The sequence below is a fragment of the Podarcis filfolensis genome (genome assembly GCF_964270895.1).
Source record: "Podarcis filfolensis genome assembly, chromosome: 5".
NCBI classification, from domain to species: Eukaryota; Metazoa; Chordata; class Lepidosauria; order Squamata; family Lacertidae; genus Podarcis; species Podarcis filfolensis.
In genome coordinates, this window is record NC_139608.1 from 87,265,805 (window position 1) to 87,291,578 (window position 25,774).

Below are 25,774 nucleotides of genomic sequence, written 5' to 3' on the forward strand. Positions count from 1 at the left end.
CTATACTCTATGAGTCTATGAGTTAGTAGGAAGTTTCAAAGCACAGGGGTGGCTAACCTTATTTGGGCTGAGGGCTGCACTCACCCATGGCCAATCCTCCAGAAATTGCATATCAAAATGGGTGTGGTTGAAGTTTATAAGCAGGCATGAACATTTATTTATATAAAAAAGGGGGTGTAAAGGGGGTTAAGAACTTAATTTGTTCCAGAGGTCCGTTCTTAACCTGAAACTGTTCTTAACCTGAGATACCACTTTAGCTAATGGGGCCTCCCGCTGCCGCCACACTGCTACCATGCGATTTCTGTTCTCATCCTGAAGCAAAGTTCTTAACCTAAGGTGCTATTTCTGGGTTAGCGGAGTCTGTAACCTGAAGCGTCTATAACCTGAAGCGTCTGTAACCCAAGGTACCACTGTACAGTGGTACCTTGGCTGTCAAATTTAATCCGTCCCAGGAGTCGTTCAACTCCCAGAACAGTTCAAAAACCAAGGCGCGGCTTCCGATTGGCTGCAGGAGCTTCCTGCACTCAATCAGAAGCCACATCAGAATGTTCGGCTTCCAAAAAACGTTCGCAAACCGGAACACTCACTTTCGGGTTTCTGGTGTTCAGGAACCGATTTGTTCAGGAGCCAAGCTGTTCAACAACCGAGGTACCACTGTATTGCAGCTGGAGATGTATGGGAGCAGTGAACAGTTCTAAGTATGTTAACTACATACTGTCAGTTCACATCCCATGTGGACCACTGTAGTGTGAGAACAGTGCAAGTAGAATACCCTTCACTGATAAAGCATGGAAATCCATCAAAGAGCCGAGCCGAGTCTGGTAAAGCATGATGTGATAATTGGTCCTTGACTTCTTGGAAGCAAATCCCATTAGCTCATGAAAATGGAATTTCTGTAGCTCTGGGCAGTATTTCAACACTAGCATGAGTTTGAGAAAACTATGTAGAGGATCAGAACGCAAACGTACCAAAGCTGAGCAGGTCTAGTGGTGATGTTTCCATGAGGGAGATTGCTTGGGAATGCTGAGAATGTCTCCTTGAGCTCCATGTCAGGAATGAAAACTTAGAAGTGATCGAGTCCTGACCATGTATTTATAAACATGTGCATTTTGTAATTAATATTGCTAGAGGGATTGCAACTCCAGCTGAAGAGAAGAGAATCGTTTATTTGTTAGAAGTGAGCCGGAGATATATTTCATTAAGCAAGACAGAGCATCAGTGGCAGATGTGAAACTCTGAGTCTGATAAAATTTCGACAGTGGAACAGACTCCCTTCATTGGAGGTTTTTAAGTAGATGTTGGACGTCCATCTTTAGTTGAGATTCCCGCATTGCAGGCAGTTGGACTCAATGACTCTCGGTTGGACCCAATGATCCAACTCTGTTGGAACTCCATTCCAACTTCTATGATTCTATGAAATGGTTCCTTTCTCTTCTCCTAATTTTGCTGTCGTTTAGTCGCAGGGGAGTTGTTCCCCACAAGTCTGTACTGCCAAGCATTGTTGTTGTTGTTGTTTAGTCGTGTCCGACTCTTCGTGACCCCCTGGACCAGAGCACACCAGGCACTCCTGTCTTCCACTGCCTCCCGCAGTTTGGTCAAACTCATGCTGGTAGCTTCGAGAACACTGTCCAACCATCTCGTCCTCTGTCGTCCCCTTCTCCTTGTGCCCTCCATCTTTCCCAACATCAGGGTCTTTTCCAGGGAGTCTTCTCTTCTCATGAGGTGGCCAAAGTATTTTCCTAATTAGCAAGTTCTTAAATTTCTCTTATCATGTGTGTACCTTTCCAGTAAGCCATGTTCTTTCCTGTCCTCACAGCCACCAGTATACCAGCGGTTATTACAGAGTCTCTGCATATTTCCTTGCCCTGATGCTTGGAGACCTGCTACCCATGAGGACCATGCCTGCAATCATATTTTCATGTATAAGCTACTGGATGATTGGTAAATAATAATCTGTATTTTTGTACGCTGTCATACCAACGAACAGGTCAACCTCATCCTTCCTTGGTGGGACTCTTCATATGCACAGAGGCCTCAGCAGAGGAAAATATCTCTGTGTAGCCATACCTCTGGCCTGCGCTATTAACCATTTCCATTCTTTTATAAAAAGTTTGTTATCTTGATTTTTTATTTTTCCAGTAACTTTCGCCATTTCCCCATATTCCATCAGTTTTCGTATTCATTCTTTTTTGGCTGGGACTTCTTCTTTCCATTTTTGGGCAAGTAACATTCTTGCCGCTGTAATAAAAAAGGTAAAGGGACCCCTGACCATTAGGTCCAGTCATGGCCGACTCTGGGGTTGCAGTGCTCATCTCGCTTTATTGGCCGAGGGAGCTGGCGTACAGCTTCCGGGTCATGTGGCCAGCGTGACTAAGCCACTTCTGGCAAAACCAGAGCAGCGCACGGAAACGCCGTTTACCTTCCCGCCGGAGCAGTACCTATTTATCTACTTGCACTTTGAGGTGCTTTCGAACTGCTAGGTTAGCCGGAGCAGGGACCGAGCAACGGGTACTCACCCCATCGCCAGGATTCAAACCGCCAACCTTCTGATCGGCAAGTCCTAGGCTCTGTGGTTTAACCCACAGCGCCACCCACGTCCCACTGGCCGCTGTAGTAGCATACATTAATAAGTTTCTGTACAGTTTGGGTAGTTCTGTCCCTATAATTCCCAAAATGAAAGCTTCTGGGTTTGTTTGTTTTTAGAAATGTCCTTTCTAGTCTTCTACTTCATGATTTGATTGTTCATTGCACCTATCCTCTTCCTGTTTTCAGGCTACCAGGCTGATGCGGGCCGATTCTTCTTCTTCATGCTGAGTCTTGTGCTGTTGTGCTACACATCCACCTCAATGGCCCTCGCAATCTCCGCAGGGATGGACGTAGTAGCTATTGCCAACTTACTTATCACCATCTGCTTTGTCTTCATGCTGGTGAGTCTTGCATGTGTCACGCTGAAGGAATGGGTTTCTCAGACCCAAAACTGACTGTGCAGGCAGTTTGAAACTGCACCAAAATCCCTATTTTTCCTTAGCTAAAATGCTTTAACTTGAGCTCTTGAGCCAAAACCCAGCTGTATAAACAAGTTCTCAGAGCCCTCTCCTTTATCAGTTTGTGACGGCAAGGATGGCCTTGACTGTACCAGTAGAACAGGGAAGACACGTCTGTGCCTTATCTTATATCCTGACCACAAACACGCACAGACCTAGTCTGGGAACAACGCCAGAGTGTGTTCCTGGAGTTGGTGACGTCTTCCTCCAATTAGATCAGCTCTACTACAACCATGGCTGCCTTTTCTGCAGTTCCATATTTTGGAAAGTTCAATCCCAAATCCTGACCTCCCGCAATCCCGCCGCAGTTCGTGTGATAAAAGGAGTTGTTGCTGAATGGGCATTTTAGCTAAGGAAGTGTTACGATGGGTAGTTGCCTTGGGGCCTAATTCTTAAAATCGTGAATTTATTTCCACCGTTTCTCTCTCTCCACATTCCAGATATTTTCTGGCTTACTGGTGAACCTTCCCACCGTCATGGGTTGGCTGAACTGGCTGAAATACTTCAGCATTCCCAGATACGGCCTCACGGTGAGTATGCTACAGTTAACATAGATTGGGGAGGACCCCTGTAAACCCTAGAAATCAATAAATGCTAAGATTTTGATTGGTTGGGATATTGATGGAAGTACCAGCTGCAGGACTGCACCAGACAAGGAATCCTTGGGCTGGCTTATACAAAGCAGCCTGGCTTGTCTTCTGTTAACATGACAAAAGGGGTTGATGGGGAGACAGATGTTGGCAAGGCGATGGGGTGTGTGTTTGAAGTGACAGGAAGAGAGAGTTTTTAGCAAGGGGTTCTGGGAAAAGGAAGAAGGAAGAAGAAAGACTGGGATCCATCTTGGCCAGGCTGGCTGAAGGCTGGCTGGGTATGGTGGTCCTGTGGGCTAACCAAGAGGCGTGGTCTGAGTCCAGTCCAAGGTTGAAGGTGCAGTATGGAGGCAGTCCGTAAAAGTTGAAGCTGGATGCAGGGCAGGTAGTCAGGTGAGGTCAGGAGCTCCGGCAGGATAGCAGGACAGGGTTCAGGCAGGAACTGACAACCAACAAAGTTGCTCCCGCAACTTGAGACTGAGGTTGGCTGGCTTTTATCTGCCCCGATGCACAGGGCAGCCCCGATCCTCAGGTGACTCGCCTCTCCTGGCCTGGAGGCGAGCACTCCTCCTGCGGGAACTTAGTTCCCTCCGCCTCTCTGCCCTGAGCCTCTGCAGCTCAGGAGAGGCTGGAGGGTTACCGGACCCAGAGGCAACCTCAGATTCCCCTGATGGGGCTGACAGTGGAGCACTTGCAGGGAATGGGTCCTCCATCACCTCAGGAGCCAGAGCAGACTCAGCTGGTGCCTGCACCTGAGGATCCAGCACAGGTGAGGACCCTTCAGGCTCATGCCCCAGCCCTGGCTCAGCTGGTTCTGGAGGCGGGGACTCCTGTGCAGGCTGGGATCCCTCAGGTTCAGCATCCAAATCTGAATCCCAGGCCATCACACTGGGAGAGATGCCTTAGACTCTAGGGATGCATGGCTACATTGGGCAGCTTCTATGCATCAGATGAGCCTCAAGTTAAATATTAGATGCACTTAAATATAAGCAGTTGTTGAGTAAGCCACTCCTTCTTAAGCAGGATTTTCAGAAGGGAATCGTGATTGTTACGGCCCTTGATTAAAAGCATGTGTTTTTTCACAAAATCAGGTCACTGCTGTTTTTAAAGCTGTTTCCAATGGAGCAACCTGAACAATAAATAAAATATTGATACTTGTAAGCTGGTGAAGTCATGAAACTCTGTGTAGGCATATTTGCTGTTGACAAAGTTGCACAGATTATGAAGTTAATGGACTATGCAGAACTAGATAAACTAACAGGAAGGATTTGAAACCGGAGGGACCAGAAATTCACGGATGACTGGAGTAAATTTACGGACTATTTGAAAAGTATTTGTGAAGATCAGACGATGTTTGTAGGTTTGCAAGAAGTTTTGTGAGGAGTATTATTGGGAGTATTGCAAAAATGGAGAAGGGGAAGGATGATTTGTTAAGAGATGTAAAGGCAATATAAAGTTAAGAAATGCATAAGAAGTGGTTAAAACGGTGGATCATCAGAGGTGCTGATGGAAGTCTAAAAAGATTGTATTAGTGATAAGTTTTGTGGTACATTTTATAATTTATATGTTAAAATCAATAAAATTTTTTTTTTTTAAAAAAAGACAAAGTTGCACAGATTGACCATGGCTGTATTAAAATCAGCAAATATTCAATTGATACAACAGGCTGGTTTGGAGATTCTATTTTTGGTATTATTGCGGCTCTATTTTGGTCTCTGGCTTCCTACACAGGCCCTTGAAGTCAATGAATTTAGAGATCTGCGTTTCTGTGCAAACGCCACAGAACCCTTTCCATTGCAAAGCTGTCCCCCAAGTTCTCCTCAGACCAGAGAAATGTGAGTATCCCAGCTGGAGGTGGGTGGAGCACATACATTCTCTTCCAGAAGAATTACTATCCTCATCAGTTTGGGGTTGCTCCCTAAGATAAACTCTTCCTAAATCATATCATATGCATGTCGTGGTGCGTTCTTCATAGTTCTATTGAAAACTAGTCATTTATTTCCAGTAACGGAAGAACAGTCCCTCTCATCAAGGTCCCATATAAAGAACTGAGACACCAAACTCAAAAAGAGTATTGATAAAGACTGTCTGCTGATTTAAAGAAATAGTACTTGGTTAAGGCTGCAGCCCTTTATCACTTACCAGGGAGTAAGATCCATTGTGTTGAACTAGACTTATTTTTAAGAAGACATTAAATTGTTTAAAACTCATAGGATTAATGGATTGGCTAAACCTTTGGGTCAAAAGCCTTGGGTTTCTGGGAAATACTCATCCATATCTACCCCCTGGACTGTGTCCCACTCAGGAATTTCCCTCCTAAAGCCATTGCGTTCTTGTACAAAATATTTCAGTTCCCCTAAGCCACATCCTTGTGTGTCAGTTACTACATTTTGGCTACAGAAGGCTCCTCAACATCCAACATGCGGGTGGCGCTGTGGTCTAAACCACAGAGCCTAGGACTTGCCGATCAGAAGGTCGGTGGTTCGAATCCCTGCGACGGGGTGAGCTCCCGTTGTTCGGTCCCAGCTCCTGCCAACCTAGCAGTTCGAAAGCATGTCAGAGTGCAAGTAGATAAATAGGTATCGCTCTGGCAGGAAGGTAAATGGCATTTCCGTGCGCTGCTCTGTTTCGCCTGAAGCGGCTTAGTCATGCTGGCCACATGACCCAGAAGCTGTCTGTGGACAAACACCGGCTCCCTCAGCCTATAAAGCAAGATGAGCGTCGCAACCCCAGAGTCGTCCACAACTGGACTTAACGGTCAGGGGCCCCGTTAAGCTACATCCTTGCTACATCCTTACTACATTTTGGCTACAGAAGGCTCCTCAACATTCCTGATCCACAATGTACTGGATCCAATTTGCACCTAAGACTTAAGATAGTCATGACAGACTTACAGTGGTACCTCAGGTTAAGTACTTAATTAAAAGTACCTCTGGTTACGTACTTAATTCATTCCGGAGGTCCGTTCTTAACCTGAAACTGTTCTTAACCTGAAGCACCACTTTAGCTAATGGGGCCTCCCGCTGCTGCGCCGCCGCAGCACGATTTCTGTTTTCATCCTGAAGCAAAGTTCTTAACCTGAAGCACTAATTCTGGGTTAGCTGAGTCTGTAACCTGAAGTGTATGTAACCTGAAGCATATGTAACCTGAGGTACCACTGTATTTCAGTTGGACCAACAAAGCATGACACATTTGTATTTCACTAGAAGAAGCTGGTGTGTGTCTGCGCCTATTTGTGTGTATACAGCAACATGGCTCAGTGTGCCAGTGAAATGGCTCAGTTGGTTAAAGCATAGTGCTGATAACACCAAGGTTGCAGGTTCGATCCCCATATGGGACAGCGGCATTGCAGGGAGTCAGAATAGATGTTCCTCAGGGTCCCTTCCAACTCTATGTGTTAAATAGCGGGAATGATGGACGAAGGACACAGCTCTGTTAGATTCACAGCTCTTTATTGCAGCAGTTAGAACTGTTCCTGGAGTCAGACTGACTGCAGCCTAGCTGGCTGCTTTATATAATAAAGGTAAAGGGACCCCTGACCATCAGGTCCAGTCGTGACCGACTCTGGGGTTGCGGCGCTCATCTCGCTTTATTGGCCGAGGGAGCCGGCGTACAGCTTCCGGGTCATGTGGCCAGCATGACTAAGCCACTTCTGGCGAACCAGAGCAGCACACAGAAACACCGTTTACCTTCCCGCCAGAGCAGTACCTATTTATCTACTTGCACTTTGACGTGCTTTCAAACTGCTAGGTGGGCAGGAGCTGGGACCGAGCAACGGGAGCTCACCCTGTTGCGGAGATTCGAACCACCGACCTTCTGATCTGCAAGTCCTAGGTTCTGTGGCTTAACCCACAGCGCCACCCGCGTCCCCTGCTTTATATAATACTAAGTAACTTGTAACAGTAACAACTCCAAACTAGCTAACCAATCAGAGAGCTACAGTTCTCAATCCTTCATTTGCATACTGGTGGCCCTGAGTGAGAACTGCAGCTAATCTTAATACATAACACTATGACTCTATGAATTCAATGAAAAAGGGTCAAACTCTTCTCCCGGTGCTCATTTCCCACAAATTATTTGCAGAGAGCATTGTCAGAGGTGCATAAAGGGGTAGGAAAATACCCAGAAAAAAATGAAATGAAGAATGCAGCAAGGGTTGGCCTTTGGGAGAAATTGTGTGTATTCAGAATGGCAACCTTGGTAGCCTTGAATCAGTAAGCATTTGTTTTCCGTGCTTGGGGATAGAGAAAGGGTTGTCTTTCTAGCACTGCAGCATTGCTTCAGTTAATGAATAACATTCTGAATGTGTGTACTATCCTTTTTGACAGGTGCTATGGCGAACAATACCTCTGTGGACAGGGAATAGAGCCTACCAATTGGGCAATGTGGGAGAACATTGTGGCTCTTAGCTGTATGACAATCATCTTCCTCCTGATAGCATATGCCAAACTGCGGTTCATGAAGAAGTTCACCTAATGCAGAAAAGATGACCTACAAGACGGACATTTAAGTCTTCCTAGGTCCAACCGGAAAAAGTCATTGTTTCAATTAACTGGGAGGACCATACTGCACCAACCACATTTTTTTACATTGCTGATATTTAATCTTTTTTGTAAAGGAAGCAATTTGTTTTAACTGATTCGTTTTTTATATAGAATTCTGTCATTCACTTTGACGTTGAGATTAACCTTCTATGTTTCTCAGGAAATTTGTTTAGATCTGTAATTAGTTTTCTTTGGGGAAGGGGGAGCACTTTGTAAACCGAGTCTGGGGACTCAGCTACAATGAAAACGTTTTAAGTGTGTTGTAAAGTGCATTATGCAAAGGTGACACTAGATGGCAATCATGAGCTATGGCAAAATCTGTATATTTTTCAAAATGTGTTTTTTAAAAGCATTTTCGCAGCGTTTTTTTTTATAGATGTGTCTAGATTCCACCTGAGTTAAAAGGGCAGCAGCGGATAAATCTGAAGAAAACAGAGGGCAAGGGGAAATCAATAAAGGAAGTGAACCTAAAACGGTGCTGAAGAAAAAGTATGTTTTTATTTGAGAAAGCACTCCCGGTTGAAAGTCCTAGTGTGTTTCAAGTGTAAGCTGCCTTCCTCAGGAGCGCTGTGGGAAGTGACCTCCCAAAAGGTGAAGGGCAAGATTCAAGCACCCTGTTCTGCTCGTGGGAAGACTCCTGCTAGTGCAATGGGGCTTCCTCGCCCCCCTCGTGCACCCTATTAATCGGCTTTGGAGGGTCAGTAGGAACCCCCCCCCCCGAACAGAACACAGACAGAGCAGAGGGAAGACTGTTCCATCAGGCCAGCAGAAATACTTGTGCTGACAGAATTAGCGCTATGCTGAATTCCACCTAAAGAAACTTATCATTCGAACACCGTATTTTTCGCTCTATAAGACGCACCAGACCACAAGACACACCTACTTTTTGGAGGAGGAAAACAAGAAAAAAAATATTCTGAATCTCAGAAGCCAGAACAGCAAGAGGGATCGCTGCGCAGTGAAAGCAGCAATCCCTCTTGCTGTTCTGGCTTCTGGGATAGCTGCGCAGCCTGCATTCGCTCCATAAGACGCACACACATTTCCTCTTACTTTTTAGGAGGGAAAAAGTGAGTCATAGAGCAAAAAATACGGTACTTATGCTGACAGAATGATCTCCTTAGCGCTGTGCTGAATTCCACCTAAATAAACTCATCGTTCAAAAATTATTGTACGTCCAATTGGCAGGTGGATAGCTGGAAGTAACTTTTATATGTTCTTGAGCTATCCCTTTTTCTTTTTATTCTATGATTATTTCCTTTAATATTTTCGTGCATGCTCTCTCTCTCTAATATTCTCACTTACTGTATTTTGGCAAGAATGGAGGCAGGTGAAGATGTTGAGCAGTAGGTGAAAGACGCTGAGTGCTAGGCAGGGAAGAGAGGAGGTCAGCTGGGGAAACAAAGAGATGCTCCCAGGTGAGAGATGGGAGGGTGCGATGAAGGTGATGGATTATATGGAATTGGCGGAAATGACTGGCAGAATCCGAGACCTGGGAGAAGAGTTGGTGGAAGAAGACTGGAAGAAATTTAAGGACTATCTTCAGAAATACTGTAAAATTAATGAATGTTAAAATGATGTTGGATTGAAAATAAGTGGCATTAGCAACAAGGTTAATAAGAATATGCAAAAATGAATTGATAATGGATGAAAATATAGAGTTATAATATGTTAAGATACAGAGTTAAGATAAACGAAAGAGGCTAAGGATTTGCTGATTTGATTATTTAAATGGGAATACAAAAAGGGGAGATGTGAGGAGGCCAAGGAAATAAGCTAATGAGTTCAAAGTTACAAAAAACGGATTTGTTTTTAATTCTTTTTTAGCTATTTGTTTTTTGTATTTTGTATTTTTATTCTTCTTTTTTCTTTTTCATATATTTTTCTATGTTCTCTTTTTTGTATCTTTTTCTTTTTATATGACCTTTTTATTTTGTAAACTTATGTTTTTGTAAAACTTCAATAAATATCTTTAAAAAAAAAAAGAGAGAGATGGGAGGGTGCACCCTTCTCCGTATGGGATAAAAGTTAGGATATATCGTTGAGAGAGGATTCTTCCACAGTGGTACCTTGGTTCTCATATGCCTTGGTACTTGAACAACTTGGAACCAGAACGCTGCAAAACCGGAAGTAAGTGTTCAGGTTTGCGAACTTATATTGGAAGCTGACAATGCTCCATTTTGAGTGTTACGCTTCCGATTTGAGTGTGACGCTGAGGTCTGTCTTTTTGCTATTTATTTTGCGTTTTTTCGGCTTTTTCATTTTGTTTTGGTGACTGTGGGGAACCCAGTTCAGCTGCTGATTGATTGATTGATTGATTGATTGTGTGACTGCAGTACATTGTTTATTGCTTTCATTTTATGGATCAATGGTCTCGTTAGATAGTAAAATTAATGTTAAATGGCTGTTTTAGGGGTTGTTTTTAAAAGTCTAGAACAGATTAATCCATTTTGCACTACTTTCTATGGGAAAGCGTGTCTTGGTTTTGGAACGCTTTGGTTTTGGAATGGACTTCTGGAACGGATTAAGTTTGAGAACCAAGGTACCATTGTAGTTCTTTTCTCTCTCTTTCTTTCTTTCTTTCTTTCTTTCTTTCTTGCTTTCTTTCTCTCACTCTCTCTTTTAATTATTCTTTATTTAGATCAGTTTTTTATTTTTACTGTATTGTGAAAAATAAAACTTTATTTTAAAAAAAGAAATGTATCATTCAGTGAATAAATTGGGGACTATATTGTCTCAGAGGCCCTAAACTTGAGGCCCTAAGCTACTGAAGGTAATGGGGCCCTTTATATGTCCAGCTGTCCTTTGTCAACAACAAATGGTTGCTGTTTTGTGTGTTGAATATATGCTATATGGTAATTTATGGACCAAATAGGTATCTAAAGCCATTTGCACATGCAGAATGTAGGCACCCTATACATAGAAATGAGCAAACCAGTGATATTTTAGGGAGCAGGTTAGCAGGCGGGGCCCATGACTTACACCACAGGAGCCTACACAACACAAAACACTGTTGCTGTATGTAGGTTTTATTTTATTTGTTTTTTTACCTTATATTTTGGAAATGTACATCCAGGTGTTTTTTTTTCCTTTAAACCCCCCCCCCCCCAAGAGAGTGGGGCCCTAAGTTATAGCTTGTTTAGCTTATACGTACATCTGGCACTGCTAGCACCCACTATAATTCACCAGAACAATGGAAATTCTTAATGGCTCCAGTTGTACTGGGTTACATTTCTGCAAGCTGGCAACCCCAAACCACCCAGCACGTAGGAATTATCACCCCCCTTTCTAAATAACTTTGCCAGCCGAGTCTCAAATCCTGGAGAAGCCCTACCAGTCAGTGAGAGCAACACCAACCTAAATGGGCCAGGGATCTGACTCTCTGTAGGCCAGCTTCCCGTGCCTATTGACAAAGGCATTGGTGTCTGTGTGAGATAAGCCCAGGAGATCATTAACCTGTGTGTTTACTGAGGGCTTATCCACACTTAACCTTTCCTACACTCCTCCCAGGCACCAGCTCATGCCCTTCAACATTTCTCCAGTGAAAACAGAGACGTTCTACTCCATCCCATCCAACATTTCTCCCATGGAAATAGGGACGTCCTAAAGGAAAACGGGGCATTCCGGGATCAAATCAGAAACCAGGATGACTTCTGTAAATCCAGAATCATCCCTGGAAAATAGGGAAGCTTGGAGCATATTTGAGTACCCGCCCCCGCTCCTAAGCTTTCCCATAAAGCTATGGTTTTCCCAGTAGTGATGTATGGAAGTGAGAGCTGGTCCATAAAGAAGGCTGATCGCCGAAGAATTGATGCTTTTGAATTATGGTGCTGGAGGAGACTCTTGAGAGTCCCATGGACTGCAAGAAGATCAAACCTATCCATTCTGAAGGAAATCAGCCCTGAGTGCTCACTGGAAGGACAGATCCTGAAGCTGAGGCGCCAATACTTTGGCCACCTCATGAAAAGAGAAGACTCCCTGGAAAAGACCCTGATGTTGGGAAAGACAAGGAGAAGGGGATGACAGAGGACGAGAAGGTGGACAGTGTTCTCGAAGCTACTAACATGAGTTTGACCAAGCTGCGGGAGGCAGTGGAAGACAGAAGTGCCTGGCGTGCTCTGGTCCATGGGGTCACGAAGAGTCGGACACAACTAAATGACTAAAGAACAACAACAAGCTTTCCCCTTAAAAATTCACTCTTTAAAACTCATTTGGAGCAAATGTCAACACACGTAAAACCCGAATTGATGTTTGCTCCAATTCAGCTTTAGAGAGCAGCTTTCGTAGGGGGAAGCTTGGGACAAAACAACAACAATGCTTGTACAGGGAGTGTTAAGGTGCAGATTTCTGTCTGGAAAGAGTGGGGCAAAAGTTAAGTGCGGATAATCCCTTTATGCATGCGATTAATATACAAGTTTACATAACCCAAAGGTTAGATTTTATTATTTAAAACACACAGGTAAGAGACAGTTGTCATCGAAAAAATAAAAAAGCAACTGAGATATACTCAGAGTCCTGTAGTGATTTCATGCTCTTTATTGCAGCTTGTAAACAGTGATTGAATTGCCCCCCAAACCTCAGGCTTTTATATACATTATTTACACAATGAGTCCCATCTGATTGGCTGATTCTGCTTCCCTCCTGGAGGGATTGGTCTTCTCCTGCAAGCCAATCAGTTGTTGCATTCTAGGATCCTACTTGCCTATTGTTATAGGATCCTAGCTTAGTACAGTTGTACCTCGGGTTACATACGTTTCAGGTTACAGACTCCGCTAACCCAGAAATAGTACCTCGGGTTAAGAACTTTGCTTCAGGATGAGAACAGAAATCGTGGTCTGGCGGTGCAGCAGCAGCAGCAGGAAGCCCCATTAGCTAAAGTGGTGCTTCAGGGTAAGAACAGTTTCAGGTTAAAAACGGACCTCCGGAATGAATTAAGTACGTAACCAGAGGTACCACTGTACATAACAGCAACAGATTACCAAACTGGGTGTGCACCCTAGATGACATCATAGAATCATAGAATTACAGAGTTGGAAGAGACCACAAGGGCCATCGAGTCCAACCCCCTGCCAAGCAGGAAACACCATCAGAGCACTCCTGACATATGGTTGTCAAGCCTCTGCTTAAAGACCTCCAAAGGAGACTCCACCACACTCCTTGGCAGCAAATTCCACTGTCGAACAGCTCTTACTGTCAGGAAGTTCTTCCTAATGTTTAGGTGGAATCTTCTTTCTTGTAGTTTCATAGGTAAGTAGTTGCTTAGTTCAGAGAATCGTAGAGTTGGAAGGGACCCTGAGGTTTCCTCTAGTCCAGGGACGTCCAACTCCCAAGAGACTGCGATCTACTCCTGGGGGGGGGGGAATTGGCAGTGATCAGGGGTGGGGGGCAGGGGGCAGACCAAAGTTGTTGAGCTTTCTTTAGGGAAGCAGGTATTTATAGGTTCAGCTAAAACTCCTGAAGTAGAAATCAAATCAAATCCTTGGTACGCAGTACAGTGTGAAAATCATTTTACTACCTGCCAAGTGAGGACAACATACAACAGCCTAAGTTGTATCCTTGCAAGAAAAACTTGTATAAGAACTAGCCCCAGGGCACAACATTACCCAGGAAGACAGACTGGCACGCTATTCTACATAGGTAAAGGTAAAGGTACCCCTGCCCGTACGGGCCAGTCTTGCCAGACTCTAGGGTTGTGCGCCCATCTCACTTAAGAGGCCGGGGGCCAGCGCTGTCCGCAGACACTTCCGGGTCACGTGGCCAGCGTGACAAAGCTGCATCTGGCGAGCCAGCGCAGCACACGGAAACGCCGTTTACCTTCCCGCTGGTAAGCGGTCCCTATTTATCTACTTGCACCCGGGGGTGCTTTCGAACTGCTAGGTTGGCAGGCGCTGGGACCGAGCAACGGGAGCGCACCCCGCCGCGGGGATTCGAACCGCCGACCTTTCGATCGGCAAGCCCTAGGCGCTGAGGCTTTTACCCACAGCGCCACCCGCGTCCCTTCCTATTCTACATAAGGACCTCCCATAATACCTTACCTTAATACAGGTTATGGTTTAAACCAAAAGAAAGGATGAAACAACTCATTCTAAAGCTGAGCAGTTCTCCTGAGGAATATATAACACTTATAACATAGTCTCCACTTGTTCTAGCATGCTGAGACACACGTGAGATGATTAGGAATCTGAGCAAACATGCAGTAAGAGGGGACTAGAGGAAGCCTGAGAGACATATCCACAAACTGAGGATCATATTTAGCTCTGATAACTAAATGCAGTGTATTCCTGACTTTTATGGGACACCATCGCACAGCCAACTTTCACAAATCCAAACCATATGAGGTTCCTAGCGCCGTGCTGAAAGCTTCAACTTCTCAAAGGTTTTCTTCCCTTGCAAATGAGCCTTCCGTTTTTTTCCGCCTCATTCTCGGGGGCACTCAAGAATATCCTCGATCATTTTCTTGTGCGTTTTCTTTCTCGTGAATTCACGAACGACGATCAGAAATCATGTGGGATCCATTTTAAGCCACAGCACTAGTAGATATCGCCATAGAAGATTGCTGAGAAAGAGGGGAGGCAGGAAGGATTTTAGAGAGCATGTAATGAAATCCTACAGTCAATCTCTGGTTACAGGAGCTCAGGTAGCAGTTAGGTTTCAAAGGACGAAATCACGATAGCAAACCAGTGATATTTTAGGGAGCAGGTTAGCAGGTGGGGCCCATGACTTACATCATAGGAGCCTAGGTAAAGGTAAAGGGTAAAGGGACCGCTGACCATTAGGTCCAGTCGTGACCGACTCTGGGGTTGCGGCGCTCATCTCGCTTTATTGGCCGAGGGAGCCGGCATACAGCTTCCGGGTCACGTGGCCAGCATGACTAAGCCGCTTCTGGCGAACCAGAGCAGCACACGGAAATGCCATTTACCTTTCCGCCGGAGCGGTACCTATTTATCTACAGTGGTGCCCCGCAAGACGAACGCCTCGCAAGACGAAAAACCCACTAGACGAAAGGGTTTTCCATTTCGGAGGCGCTTCGCAAAACGAATTTCCCTATGGGCTTCCTTCGCAAGACGAAAGCCCATAGGGAAATCTCCAGGACAGCGGGGAAGCGCAGCGCGTCTTCCCCACTGTCCTCGGACCTCCTCCGAAGGCTGGCGGTGGGGCGGAGAGACCTCCTCCCGCCGTCAGCCTTCGGAAGGCTCCTCCGAAGGCTGGCGGTGGGGCGGAGAGACCTCCCCGCGCCAGCCTTCGGATGGCTGTCCTGAAGACTTGCGGTGGGAGGAGGGTTTTCCTTCCCACCGCCAACATTCAGAATGCTGTTCTGAATGTTGGCGGTGGGGAGGAAAAACCCTCCTCCCACCGCAAGCCCCGGGAACAGAGGAGAAGCGCTGCGCGCCTTCCCCTCTGTTCCCGGACCTGTCCTGAAGGCTTGCGGTGGGGAGAAAAGCCCTTCTCCGCACCGCCAGCCTGGCAAGCGGTCTCCATAGGAACGCATTAATTGATTTTCAATGCATTTCTATGGGAAACCGTGCTTCGCAAGACGAAAAACTCGCAAGAAGAAAAAACTTGCGGAACGAATTGATTTTGTCTTGCGAGGCACCACTGTACTTGCACTTTGACGTGCTTTCGAACTGCTAGGTTGGCAGGAGCAGGGACCGAGCAACGGGAGCTCATCCCGTCACAGGGATTCGAACCGCCAACCTTCTGATCGGCAAGTCCTAGGCTCTGTGGTTTAACCCACAGCGCCACCCGCGTCCCGCCTACACAACACCAAACACTGTTGCTGTATGCAGGTTTTATTTATTTTATTTGTTGTTTATCTTATAATTTGGAAATGTACATCCAGGTTTTTCCCCTTTACATTTTTTGGGGGCCCCAACCCAAGAGAGTGGGCCCCTAAGCTATAGCTTGTTTAGCTTATACGTAAATCTGGCACTGGTTCCAAGGGTCATCTAGTCCAACCCCAATTTTTTTGCCTAAGGTAGGACTCGAACCCAGGACCCTTAGGTTAAGAGTCTCTCCCTCGAGGGCTGGCGGGAGATTCGCGTGCAAACCCCGTTTCCCCTTTTAAAACTCAAAAGCTGAGATGACGCCCCTCATTTGAGAACTTCAACCCGCTCAAGGCTGTGGGGAGAGAAATGGCACCAAGCGCACCCGGAAGCCCGCTCCGAAGATAAAGCAGCTCCCTCTCGCCAAATAATCATTATGACTTCTGCGGACGAAACCTCACCCAATCCGTGCACAGGGAAGAGACCACATGATGCACGCACGCGTACACACTCACCCCTTTTCCCCGAAACGCCCGGCGCGCCTGTTCTTGACGCATGCGCAACGAGCGGCGGAAGCGGCGCATAAGGAGAGGGCGTCTGGCGGAAACCGGAAGTAAACTGTGGTGTTTTTTTTCCCAAGCGGCGGAAGGGGTGGCAGGTGGGTTTGGAATGGCTGCCGCCGCCGCCGCCGCCGCCGCCGCTGTCCCGCCTGAGGAGGCCTCGGAGGCCAGGCGACAAGGCCCCAAGCGTAAGATGCAGTGGGTGGGGCCTCTGGTCACGTGGTTCCAAGGGGGGAGGGGCTTTCTCTACCGTCACCTCAGCAAGGTGTGTGTGAGGGGACTCCATGCACCGAGACTGACCCATTGGGCCCACCTACCTCAGTACTCCCTGCACGGGCTGGCAGCAGTGGTGCAGATAACGCCCAGGTCGCGGGTTCAGTCCTATGCCCTTTTAAAATGTGTGTGGGTTTTTTTTGGGGGGGGGGGGCTATTGGGTTGTTTTTATTTTTATTATGAATTTTGTGGTTTTATGTACAACAAAATCTTGATTTTATTCTGTCAACCACCTTCAGACCCCCTGGTATAGGGTGGTATATAAATTCAATTAATAATAATAATAATCCCCGCAAATTCCTGCATTGCAAGGAGTTGGACTAGATGATCCTTAGGGGGCTATTGGGTTGTTTTTATTTTTATTATGAATTTTGTGGTTTTATGTACAACAAAATCTTGATTTTATTCTGTCAACCACCTTCAGACCCCCTGGTATAGGGTGGTATATAAATTCAATTAATAATAATAATAATCCCCGCAAATTCCTGCATTGCAAGGAGTTGGACTAGATGATCCTTAGGGGGCTATTGGGTTGTTTTTATTTTTGTTACGAATTTTGTGGTTTTATATACAACAAAATCTTGATTTTATTCTGTCAACTGCGCTGAGACCCCCTGGTATAGGGCGGTATATAAATTCAATTAATAATAATAATAATCCCCGCAAATTCCTGTGTTGCAAGGAGTTGGACTAGATGATCCTTAGGGTCCCTTCCAACGCCACAACACACACATGCATACATATACACACACACACAGAGGAAATCTCTCCCAGCCTTGCCTGGATCATGTAATATATTTTTTAAAAACGCATTTATATCCCACCTTTTTCCCCCTCCACAGGACACAAAGTGGTGTTTGTTGTTCTCTCGTCTCTTCATTTAACCCCCCAACAACAACAACCACCCTGTGAGGGGTAGGCCTGGGCAGTATTGATACATCGCCCAGGACCGGTTTGAGGGCGTGATGGCACCTTCCCCCAGCGGTATATTCTGTGCAGCTTTCAGGCTGTTGCCCAGATAGAGGCTGCAAACTAAACAAGTCTGCTTGATGTTGTTGATATTGTGCTACATGTCAGGGATTTCGCGTCAGCAGATACATCTGGTAAGCAGCTAACCTCTTGTTTCCCTGTTTTCTTTTATTAAAAAATCTGAACAGAGGATCCTGCTGTCGAAACAGCAGAAGAAGCAACAGAACCAGCTGAGGCAGATATCAATGAACTTTGCAAGGATATGTTCAACAAAATGGCCATTTACCTAACAGGTGAACTGACAGGTGAGTTTGTATTAAATATAACACATTGCAATATCATTGGGGTGTTTCTATGCCAGAGAGGCCTGCTGAGTCCTGTGGGGCTTGCTTCCAAGTGAGAACGTCCAGAGCATGGGTAGGCAAACTAAGGCCCAGGGGCCGGATGCGGCCAAATCACCTTCTAAATCCGGCCCGCAGATGGTCTGGGAATCAGCATGTTTTTACATGAGTAGAATGTGTCCTTTTATTTAAAATGCACTTCTGGGTTATTTGTGGGACCTGCCTGGTGTTTTTACATGAGCAGAATGTGTGCTTTTATTTAAAATTCATCTCTGGGTTATTTGTGGGGCATAGGAATTCGTTCGTTTTCTCTCTTTCAAAATATAGTCCGGCCCCCTCACAAGGTCTGAGGGACAGTGGACCAGCCCCCTGCTGGAAAAGTTTGCTGACCCCTGCTCCAGAGTCTTGTGTCTTCTACCTCCCCCAAGTAGAATCAGAATTTCTTAAGAAAATTCTCAAAACCAAGCCACATATACCAGCTCAGCTCTAAGATTCCCACGTTTTCCAGGAATGTCACTATATCTCACAGAGTTGATCCATGTAGCATGGCTTTGCTAGGAAACTCCCAGAAAGTTGCTGTTCTGCTTGTGCAACAGACTTCTGCTTGCACAATGGAACTTTCCCGTCCTCTCCCCTAAGGCCTCTCATACCCTCAGTATATGTTCCAGAGGTTGAGAGTCCTTTCCTTGAGCAGATTGGGGATGTGCAGAGAGAGGAGTAAAAGGTGAAGTCCCATTGCATGAGCAGAATACAGTACTACTTGCACAGTGCTGGATGCAACACACTTTTAATTTTCTTCTGGGTCCGCATGAGTCATGAATGCATGTCTGGGGGATTGCAGTGAAAAAAGAGACCTTTACTATCATTCGTAAATCATAAATATGCTGAAATATGCATGGGTGTCAGGCATCCATATAGAGTTCTTTTGCTCATACCTTTGCTTGCATGGTGAAACAAGGTAGGCAGCCACAGTTTACCAGGCATCTGGTTACATTTCAGCCGAGAACCTTTACTTAATGGCTTCCAAACAAGCAAGCCAGAAAATAAAACCAATTGGTTTCTCGATTTTGTCTTGTTTGGAATCCATTCACTATAAGCGGAAGCTGTAATTAACTGTGGCTTCCTGACTTGTTCTCTCAATTGCACAAAGGGAGGGATGAAGCAGAAGCAAAGGGAGTATAAAGCTTGTTATCATCGTGGTTTATTAAGCTGAAATTTGATTGAGCATGGTCGTAGAGTAGGAATCCAGCTCCCTGCTGATGCTACCCTTGCGCTGGACAGTTCCCTGATAGAGGCAGAGGTTAGATAACCACCAGACAAAGGAGTATTCACCTTCTTTTGAGGCAGTCTGTTAACAGCTGGTGCCACCAAGAAGCTCTTCTTGGTGTTTAATCTAAACCCCCTTTCTCGTAATTTGAATCCACTGGTTTAGGTCCTGCTGTCCCAAGCAACAGACAACAAATTTGCTCAATCAAATTTGATCTGAGGTTTAAATTCCATGTTTAAAGTAGTCAGAAGAGTGGTCAACTTGAGAGAGGGGTGAGCCTGTTGTGCTCCTCCATTGAATTTTAACTGAGGTTAAAATGGCATATTGTAAATAATTTACATTTTTAAGGCTGTGTCTCCTCCCCCCCTTCTCTTTCTCTCCTTCATTTTAAAGCCACTAGTGAAGATTACAAACTCCTGGAAAACATGAACAAACTGACTAGTTTGAAGTACCTGGAAATGAAAGATATTGCAATAAACATAAGTCGAAACCTGAAAGATTTGAATCAGAAATGTAAGTAGAGAGATACTTTCATTTGTGTCTTGTAACATGTTTGGGTTATAGGTTGGATCTATGTCCAGTCACAGGGCGTGGTATAGAAATATAATAAATACCGTATTTTTTGCTCCATAACACTCACTTTTTTCCTCCTAGAAAGTAAGGGGAAATGTCTGTGCGTGTTATGGAGCGAATGCCTACGGATGGCGGGGGGATCTGCTGCAGTCGTGAGCAGAGGATCCATGGTTCCCCTTCCTTCCCTCCTCCGTGGCTCGCTTTGCTCGCTTTGAAACAGCAAAGTGGGAGAAGAGCCGCTGAATGGGGAGAAGAGAGGGACAGAGAGCCTGGTTACAAAGCACGGATCCACATGGATCCTCAGGATTTTTGCACTGGGTCACCCCAAATTCACCATCAGATCACATAGCATGTCCATGGCTACAGCTTGCACCAAAAAAATCACGCACCCACTGTTGCCTGGGGCCGCAAAAACGTGGTTACAAAGCATGGATCCACATGGATCCTCAGGGTTTTTGCATTGGGCTACCCCAAACTCACCGCAAGATCACATGTCTGTGGCCACAGCATGAACCACAAAAATCATACATCCACTGTTTCGTTTAGAATATTTTTTTTCTTGTTTTCCTCCTCTAAAAACTATGTGCGTGTTATGGTCAGGTGCGTGTTATAGAGCGAAAAATACGGTAATCATAATTCAAATAAGACCGTGCGCCACCAGAGAACTTTTGCAGAGGGGAAACTTGCAGCAATTAATTAGTGAAATGTTTGCACAGGCAGTCCTCTCTGAATGCAAAACGTGCAGTGAAGTTGCTCAGTATTATCCTGAATGGGTGGGCATGATGGATGTTGGAGTCATATTGGGGTGGGAAGCAGGTAAGAGTTTATTTAAAAGTCTTTCGGCTTAGGTGTTAGTGGCATGTAAGGGTTATGGGGCAGGGGACTGTACTTGGCAATAACATCCCAGTGTTACTAGGATGGTTGGTGAGTCTAGGAAGCTGGAGCAATATCAGAAAGGGTCTGTTGAGAAGGGGAGGTATTTGGGGTTTAAACTTCCTTTCTTGAACTTGTGCTTTCCAAAAAAACTTTCTTTTTTTCTTTTAAACCCAACATGTTTTGGTTAGATTTTTGTTTCCTTATGCGATGTACTTTTAATGTACGATATGCTTTTAATTTGAAATACAGTGGTACCTCGGGTTAAGTACTTAATTTGTTCCAGAGGTCTGTTCTTAACCTGAAACTGTTCTTAACCTGAAGCACCACTTTAGCTAATGGGGCCTCCTGCTGCTGCCGCGCTGCCAGAGCACAAGTTCTGTTCTCACCCTGAAGCAAAGTTCTTAACCTGAGGTAATATTTCTGGGTTAGCAGAGTCTGTAACCTGAAGCGTATGTAACCCGAGGTACCACTGTATACTACACGGCAGTGGCTTGAAAGGGCAATGTGGGGGGCTTCCTTGGCTTTGGGAAGGAGGTGGCAGACCCTGTTGCCTCCTTCCCAAAGTCTGTTTGCCTGGCTTTTGGGAAGGCAGAAGGGCTCTTGAACCCATCAGAGCATCCTCCCTCCCTAAGCCGGCCAGCTTCTTCCGAAAACCTGGCAGACTTTGGTTAGTTTATGGTGGTTTGAGTAGGGCATTTTAATGTGTTATCTACTTCAAACTCTTACAGTGGCGCTTAAAATCTAAGCAAATTTTGTAGTGGGATCATTGAGTGACAGGTTGTGTAGACCTGTATTTTGTGTTAGTTTTTGTGCTGTAAAATTACAGTGGTACCTCGGGTTACATACGCTTCAGGTTACAGACTCCCCTAACCCAGAAATAGTACCTCAGGTTAAGAACTTTGCTTCAGGATGGGAACAGAAATCGCGTGGTGGCAGCAGCGGGAGGCCCCATTAGCTAAAGTGGTGCTTCAGGTTAAGAACAGTTTCAGGTTAAGAATGGACCTCCGGAACGAATTAAGTACATAACCAGAGGTACCACTGTATATGTAATATGAAGGAAACAGGGTACGGGGAGAATTTTCTGCAGAGTGGAAGGAAAGGGGGACCTTTCTCCGTCTTCCCACTTCCAGCCACTCTCTGAAGACTGGAGAATAGGCCCACAGAAGAATATTAGGAGGGTGGGCAGGGGAAGTGTGGCTTAATTTTTTTCAGTCTTCTGATGAGGATGAGACCATATGAAAAATGAACATAAGATTTTAGCTGCAGTTCATTCATTTCCAGCTTTGTAATCTTGTTATAAAGAGTCCAAATTGTTGTAATAAATGCACTTTTTGCCGATGAGCATTGCATTCAGCGCCAGCAAATACTTTTTTGTTTCAAGGTTTTGAAAATTGAGGTGTGCATTACATTTGATGGCGCATTAGACTCGAGTAAATACAGCATTGAAAAGGATTTTGGGTGACCATACTGGGGAGGCCTGGAGAGCCTTTTCCCATCAGAGTAGGCAATAGTCAGCTACCTGGGCTCAGCTGCGTAATCGTTCCATTCTTATTTTTATTTTGCAGTTTGACAGTTTTGAAAATATACAAATCTAGTGACCGAAGAGGTGACACAAGTGATACGCCTTCAGTGAGTCAGCAACTAATCCTTATTGTTTTTCCCCCACCCTCACCTCTCACTTCCTCCAAGATGCTGGACTTCAGCCGTATCTGGAGCAAATCAATCTGATTGAGGAGCAGGTAGCAGCATTGGAGCAGGCTGCATACAAGCTAGATGCATATTCAAAGAAACTTGGTAAGTACTTGTGACATTGCTAGAAAGTGTGCAGAAACGGTGCCTATTTTACCCCTTTTCCACAAGGAGGGGGGTTGCATCCCCTCCATAAACCTTGACAAGTTTTTTTACCCTTTTGGTACCCTTTTTGTATATCTGTGATATATCTGTGGAGGTTGCTGTTGTGCACTAATGGATTTCCAGGGCGTCCCACTCAGGTTTCTTAAATACAGTGGTACCTCAGGTAACATATGCTTCAGGTTACATACGCTTCAGGTTACAGACTCCGCTAACCCAGAAATAGTGCTTCAGGTTAAGAACTTTGCTTCAGGATGAGAAATTGTGCTCCGGCAGCACGGCAGCAGCAGGAGGCCCCATTAGCTAAAGTGGTGCTTCAGGTTAAGAACAGTTTCAGGTTAAGTACGGACCTCCGGAACGAATTAAATACTTAACCTGAGGTACCACTGTAATACAGGGCATGGCTGACACTACAAAGTGGTAAAATGTAACCTGAATCATATTATCGCAATAGCCAGAATACTCCCATCTGTGGAGAACTTTTTGAAATTGTAAGAGATGAGTGGAACCCAGGCAATGTTCTAGCTACTGAAAACAGCTTCTGGCTGTTCAGTCTCTATGTAAAAGTGGCACTACATGAGGCTGTGACATAGGTCCTGGGTTCATAACTGAAAGGGAGTTTGCTTTCCCTAATGGCTGTGTGTTTGTCTTCCGCAGAAGCAAAGTACAAAAAGCTGGAGAAACGGTGAAAGAAGTGCATTGAGTGACAGGACTTTTCTTCGAGAACACATGACTTTCTCCTCCGAAGAAAACTGAACTTTACAACACTTGTACTACAAAACTACCATTGGAGAGAGTCATGAGGGCGCTCTAAGGAACAGTGGTGCCCCCCCCCTTTGTTTGAGGCTGAGACATCTCCCCCTTCTTGTAGAATCTGTTGCTTTTTACTATTTTTGTCACTCGTTTTACAGAAAACTATCAGTTGAAGCTACTGTTAATGGCTTCAGCCAGGGCCCTGCAGTAGCTTAACTGAGCAGTTCTGTACCCCCTTCCCTATTGAGCAAGTCCCTTCTGTGCTCTGAAAATTGCTTCGTTTGTGAACATGGAAGTTTCCAGTATGCCGTGTTGGCAGGTGACGTGGTGTGGCCTTGCAGCAAAGCATCTTCTCTCGCCGTGCTTTTTTGAGAAATAAACACCTGGAAATTAAGGCAGCTCTTTTCTTTCTTTCTCGGGGGGACAGAATTATCTTCCGCTTCATCCAGTGTGGCATGAGGGCTGACGCTCAGAACTCTGCATGCGGCTCCTCCAGATTGCTGCTTGTTTGGCCTGGTTAGATATGGAGAGAACTGGCTGTAGCTTGAGTCTGCCTGACTCAGCAATTTTTCAACACGGACAACTGGGACAGGAGTAAGTTGCAATCTGTAGCTTCCGCATGTGGGTACCAACTTGATACAGAAGTGGAGAGTATGTTACAAAGAACTGGATGGGAAGATGGGGCAATGGGTCAGTAGGGCTCATGTGATCAGGAGAGGAGAGAGAGATGACATGAATTAATTAAATTAACACTATGCTTTCATTGTGCCAAGGCCATATATGTCTAGAATTTTGTATTTGAAATCTACATTGGTACACTCAACATAATTCTAAGTTTAGAAGAACTCTAGATTTTGTCATCATACATCAAGACTAGTATCCTAGCATGATTTCTCAGGTCTGGATACAATCTAATAATAATGGGCCCCTCTCCTCGTTCACAGTCCCATGCTTGCTTTGGAAAATTGGTGTGTGTTTTTTTCTAATCGTGTCTCGTAGCTTACTCTATGGTTGCCACAGATGTATTGGCAGATGTGGCACTGTGGCATCAATGGATGCTAATTATAAAGGAATGCACTGGCAAATGCCTTCCCTGGAACCTCAATTGCCTGTTCTTCTACGAAGGCTGGAATCTAGAAATCTAACTCCAGGTCTTCCCCTATATCAGGGATGTCCAACAGGCCGATCGCGATCTACTGGTAGATCCCCATGAGGTTTTGGTAGATTGTAGTCGATCTCCAGCTCCCTTAGCATCACAAAAACTGACTCCTACCATGCCCCCTCGGCCCGCCCCCCATTGTTGTATGATCTCTGGAAGGGAAGACTGAGCTTTCTCTGTGCTGCTGTTGTGATTTTTGTGAGTGACCTGACCTCTTTGTCCCCCCCCCCCCGGACCTCCCTCAAAAAGTTTTTTTTCAATTGAAACCCCTAAAAAAATGGGGCTTCCCCCCCCAAAAAAAGCTCAGTTCCTTGGATGAGTCTCAACTACGGCGCTCGTCTCTCCTGAGAATATGCCGAGCCTGTGCAACAAATATTTTGGGAGAGAGACATGGTTGATGTCTACAGTGGTACCTCGGGTTACATACGCTTCAGGTTACATACACTTCAGGTTACAGACTCCGCTAACCCAGAAATAGTGCTTCAGGTTAAGAACTTTCCTTCAGGATAAGAACAGAAATCGTGCTCCAGCGGTGCGGCAGCAGCGGGAAGCCCCGTTAGCTAAAGTGCTTCAGGTTAAGAACCGTTTCAGGTTAAGAATGGACCTCCGGAACGAATTAAGTACTTAACCCAAGGTACCACTGTATCTAGTTTGAGAGGGCCTCTTACTATGAAGAAGCAGCTATACATAACTACTCATAAGTAGCCTCATTACCTTAATGAGGGCTGTGAGGGTTTTTCAGCTGGTCTACAAATTTTCAGTGGTTAAAGATTTCTATCTGCAACATGCAGATAAAAGATTTTGAGACCCTCCTGCTAAGCTCCTGCATTAACAATCTCAACACTTTGGGAGTGGACGGCTCTTAAGAACAGTTTGGGGGGAGGATTTGCTGCCTCGACTAGTTTCCAACCCAGTTAGCATAAAGCAATTTCCTGTTTTCCTAATGATTGGTCCACCTGGCTTTGCAGTGTTGACGTTCCGTGGCACCAGCTCTCCATTGTTTCAGACAGGATTCACCCACCCACTCACAAGGTACTAGGAATTGAATGCAAATGAAAGGTTCTTACTACTTCATGCCAGTCTGCCTCAGGGTAGCATCTGACTTCTCCATTTTTTGTATTAATTTTGCTCAACAACAACATAACAATTCGGTATAACGTGAAAATTCCGGTGATACAATAATTTCTCATAGTAAGTGAAATAACGCACAAGGA

The 25,774-nt window shown here is 45.3% G+C and overlaps 2 protein-coding genes across 3 annotated transcripts in view; both read left to right on the forward strand.

The window, feature by feature from the left end:
* The window catches only part of LOC310763437 (broad substrate specificity ATP-binding cassette transporter ABCG2-like), a 36,809-nt gene extending 28,158 nt beyond the window's left edge, over positions 1 to 8,651 (forward strand). The window contains exons 12-16 of the mRNA XM_083615624.1: positions 1,817 to 1,941; positions 2,773 to 2,927; positions 3,485 to 3,574; positions 5,366 to 5,469; positions 7,963 to 8,651. Of these exons, the coding sequence (XP_083471750.1) occupies positions 1,817 to 1,941; positions 2,773 to 2,927; positions 3,485 to 3,574; positions 5,366 to 5,469; positions 7,963 to 8,110 (622 nt within the window). The 3' untranslated portion in view covers positions 8,111 to 8,651. The remainder of the gene's footprint in view (positions 1 to 1,816; positions 1,942 to 2,772; positions 2,928 to 3,484; positions 3,575 to 5,365; positions 5,470 to 7,962) is intronic.
* BLOC1S2 (biogenesis of lysosomal organelles complex 1 subunit 2) overlaps positions 1 to 23,795 on the forward strand; it is a 28,560-nt gene extending 4,765 nt beyond the window's left edge. The window contains exons 2-6 of one of the 2 annotated variants that reach the window (XM_083616068.1): positions 16,595 to 16,686; positions 17,929 to 18,045; positions 19,742 to 19,861; positions 22,487 to 22,591; positions 23,306 to 23,795. In XM_083616068.1, coding sequence (XP_083472194.1) covers positions 16,608 to 16,686; positions 17,929 to 18,045; positions 19,742 to 19,861; positions 22,487 to 22,591; positions 23,306 to 23,337 — 453 coding nt within the window. In that variant the 5' untranslated portion in view covers positions 16,595 to 16,607 and the 3' untranslated portion in view covers positions 23,338 to 23,795. Of the gene's footprint in view, positions 1 to 16,594; positions 16,687 to 16,760; positions 16,848 to 17,928; positions 18,046 to 19,741; positions 19,862 to 22,486; positions 22,592 to 23,305 lie in introns of those variants that run through there. The other variant, XM_083616069.1, reaches the window with a different exon arrangement.
* Positions 23,796 to 25,774: the final 1,979 nt, after the last annotated feature.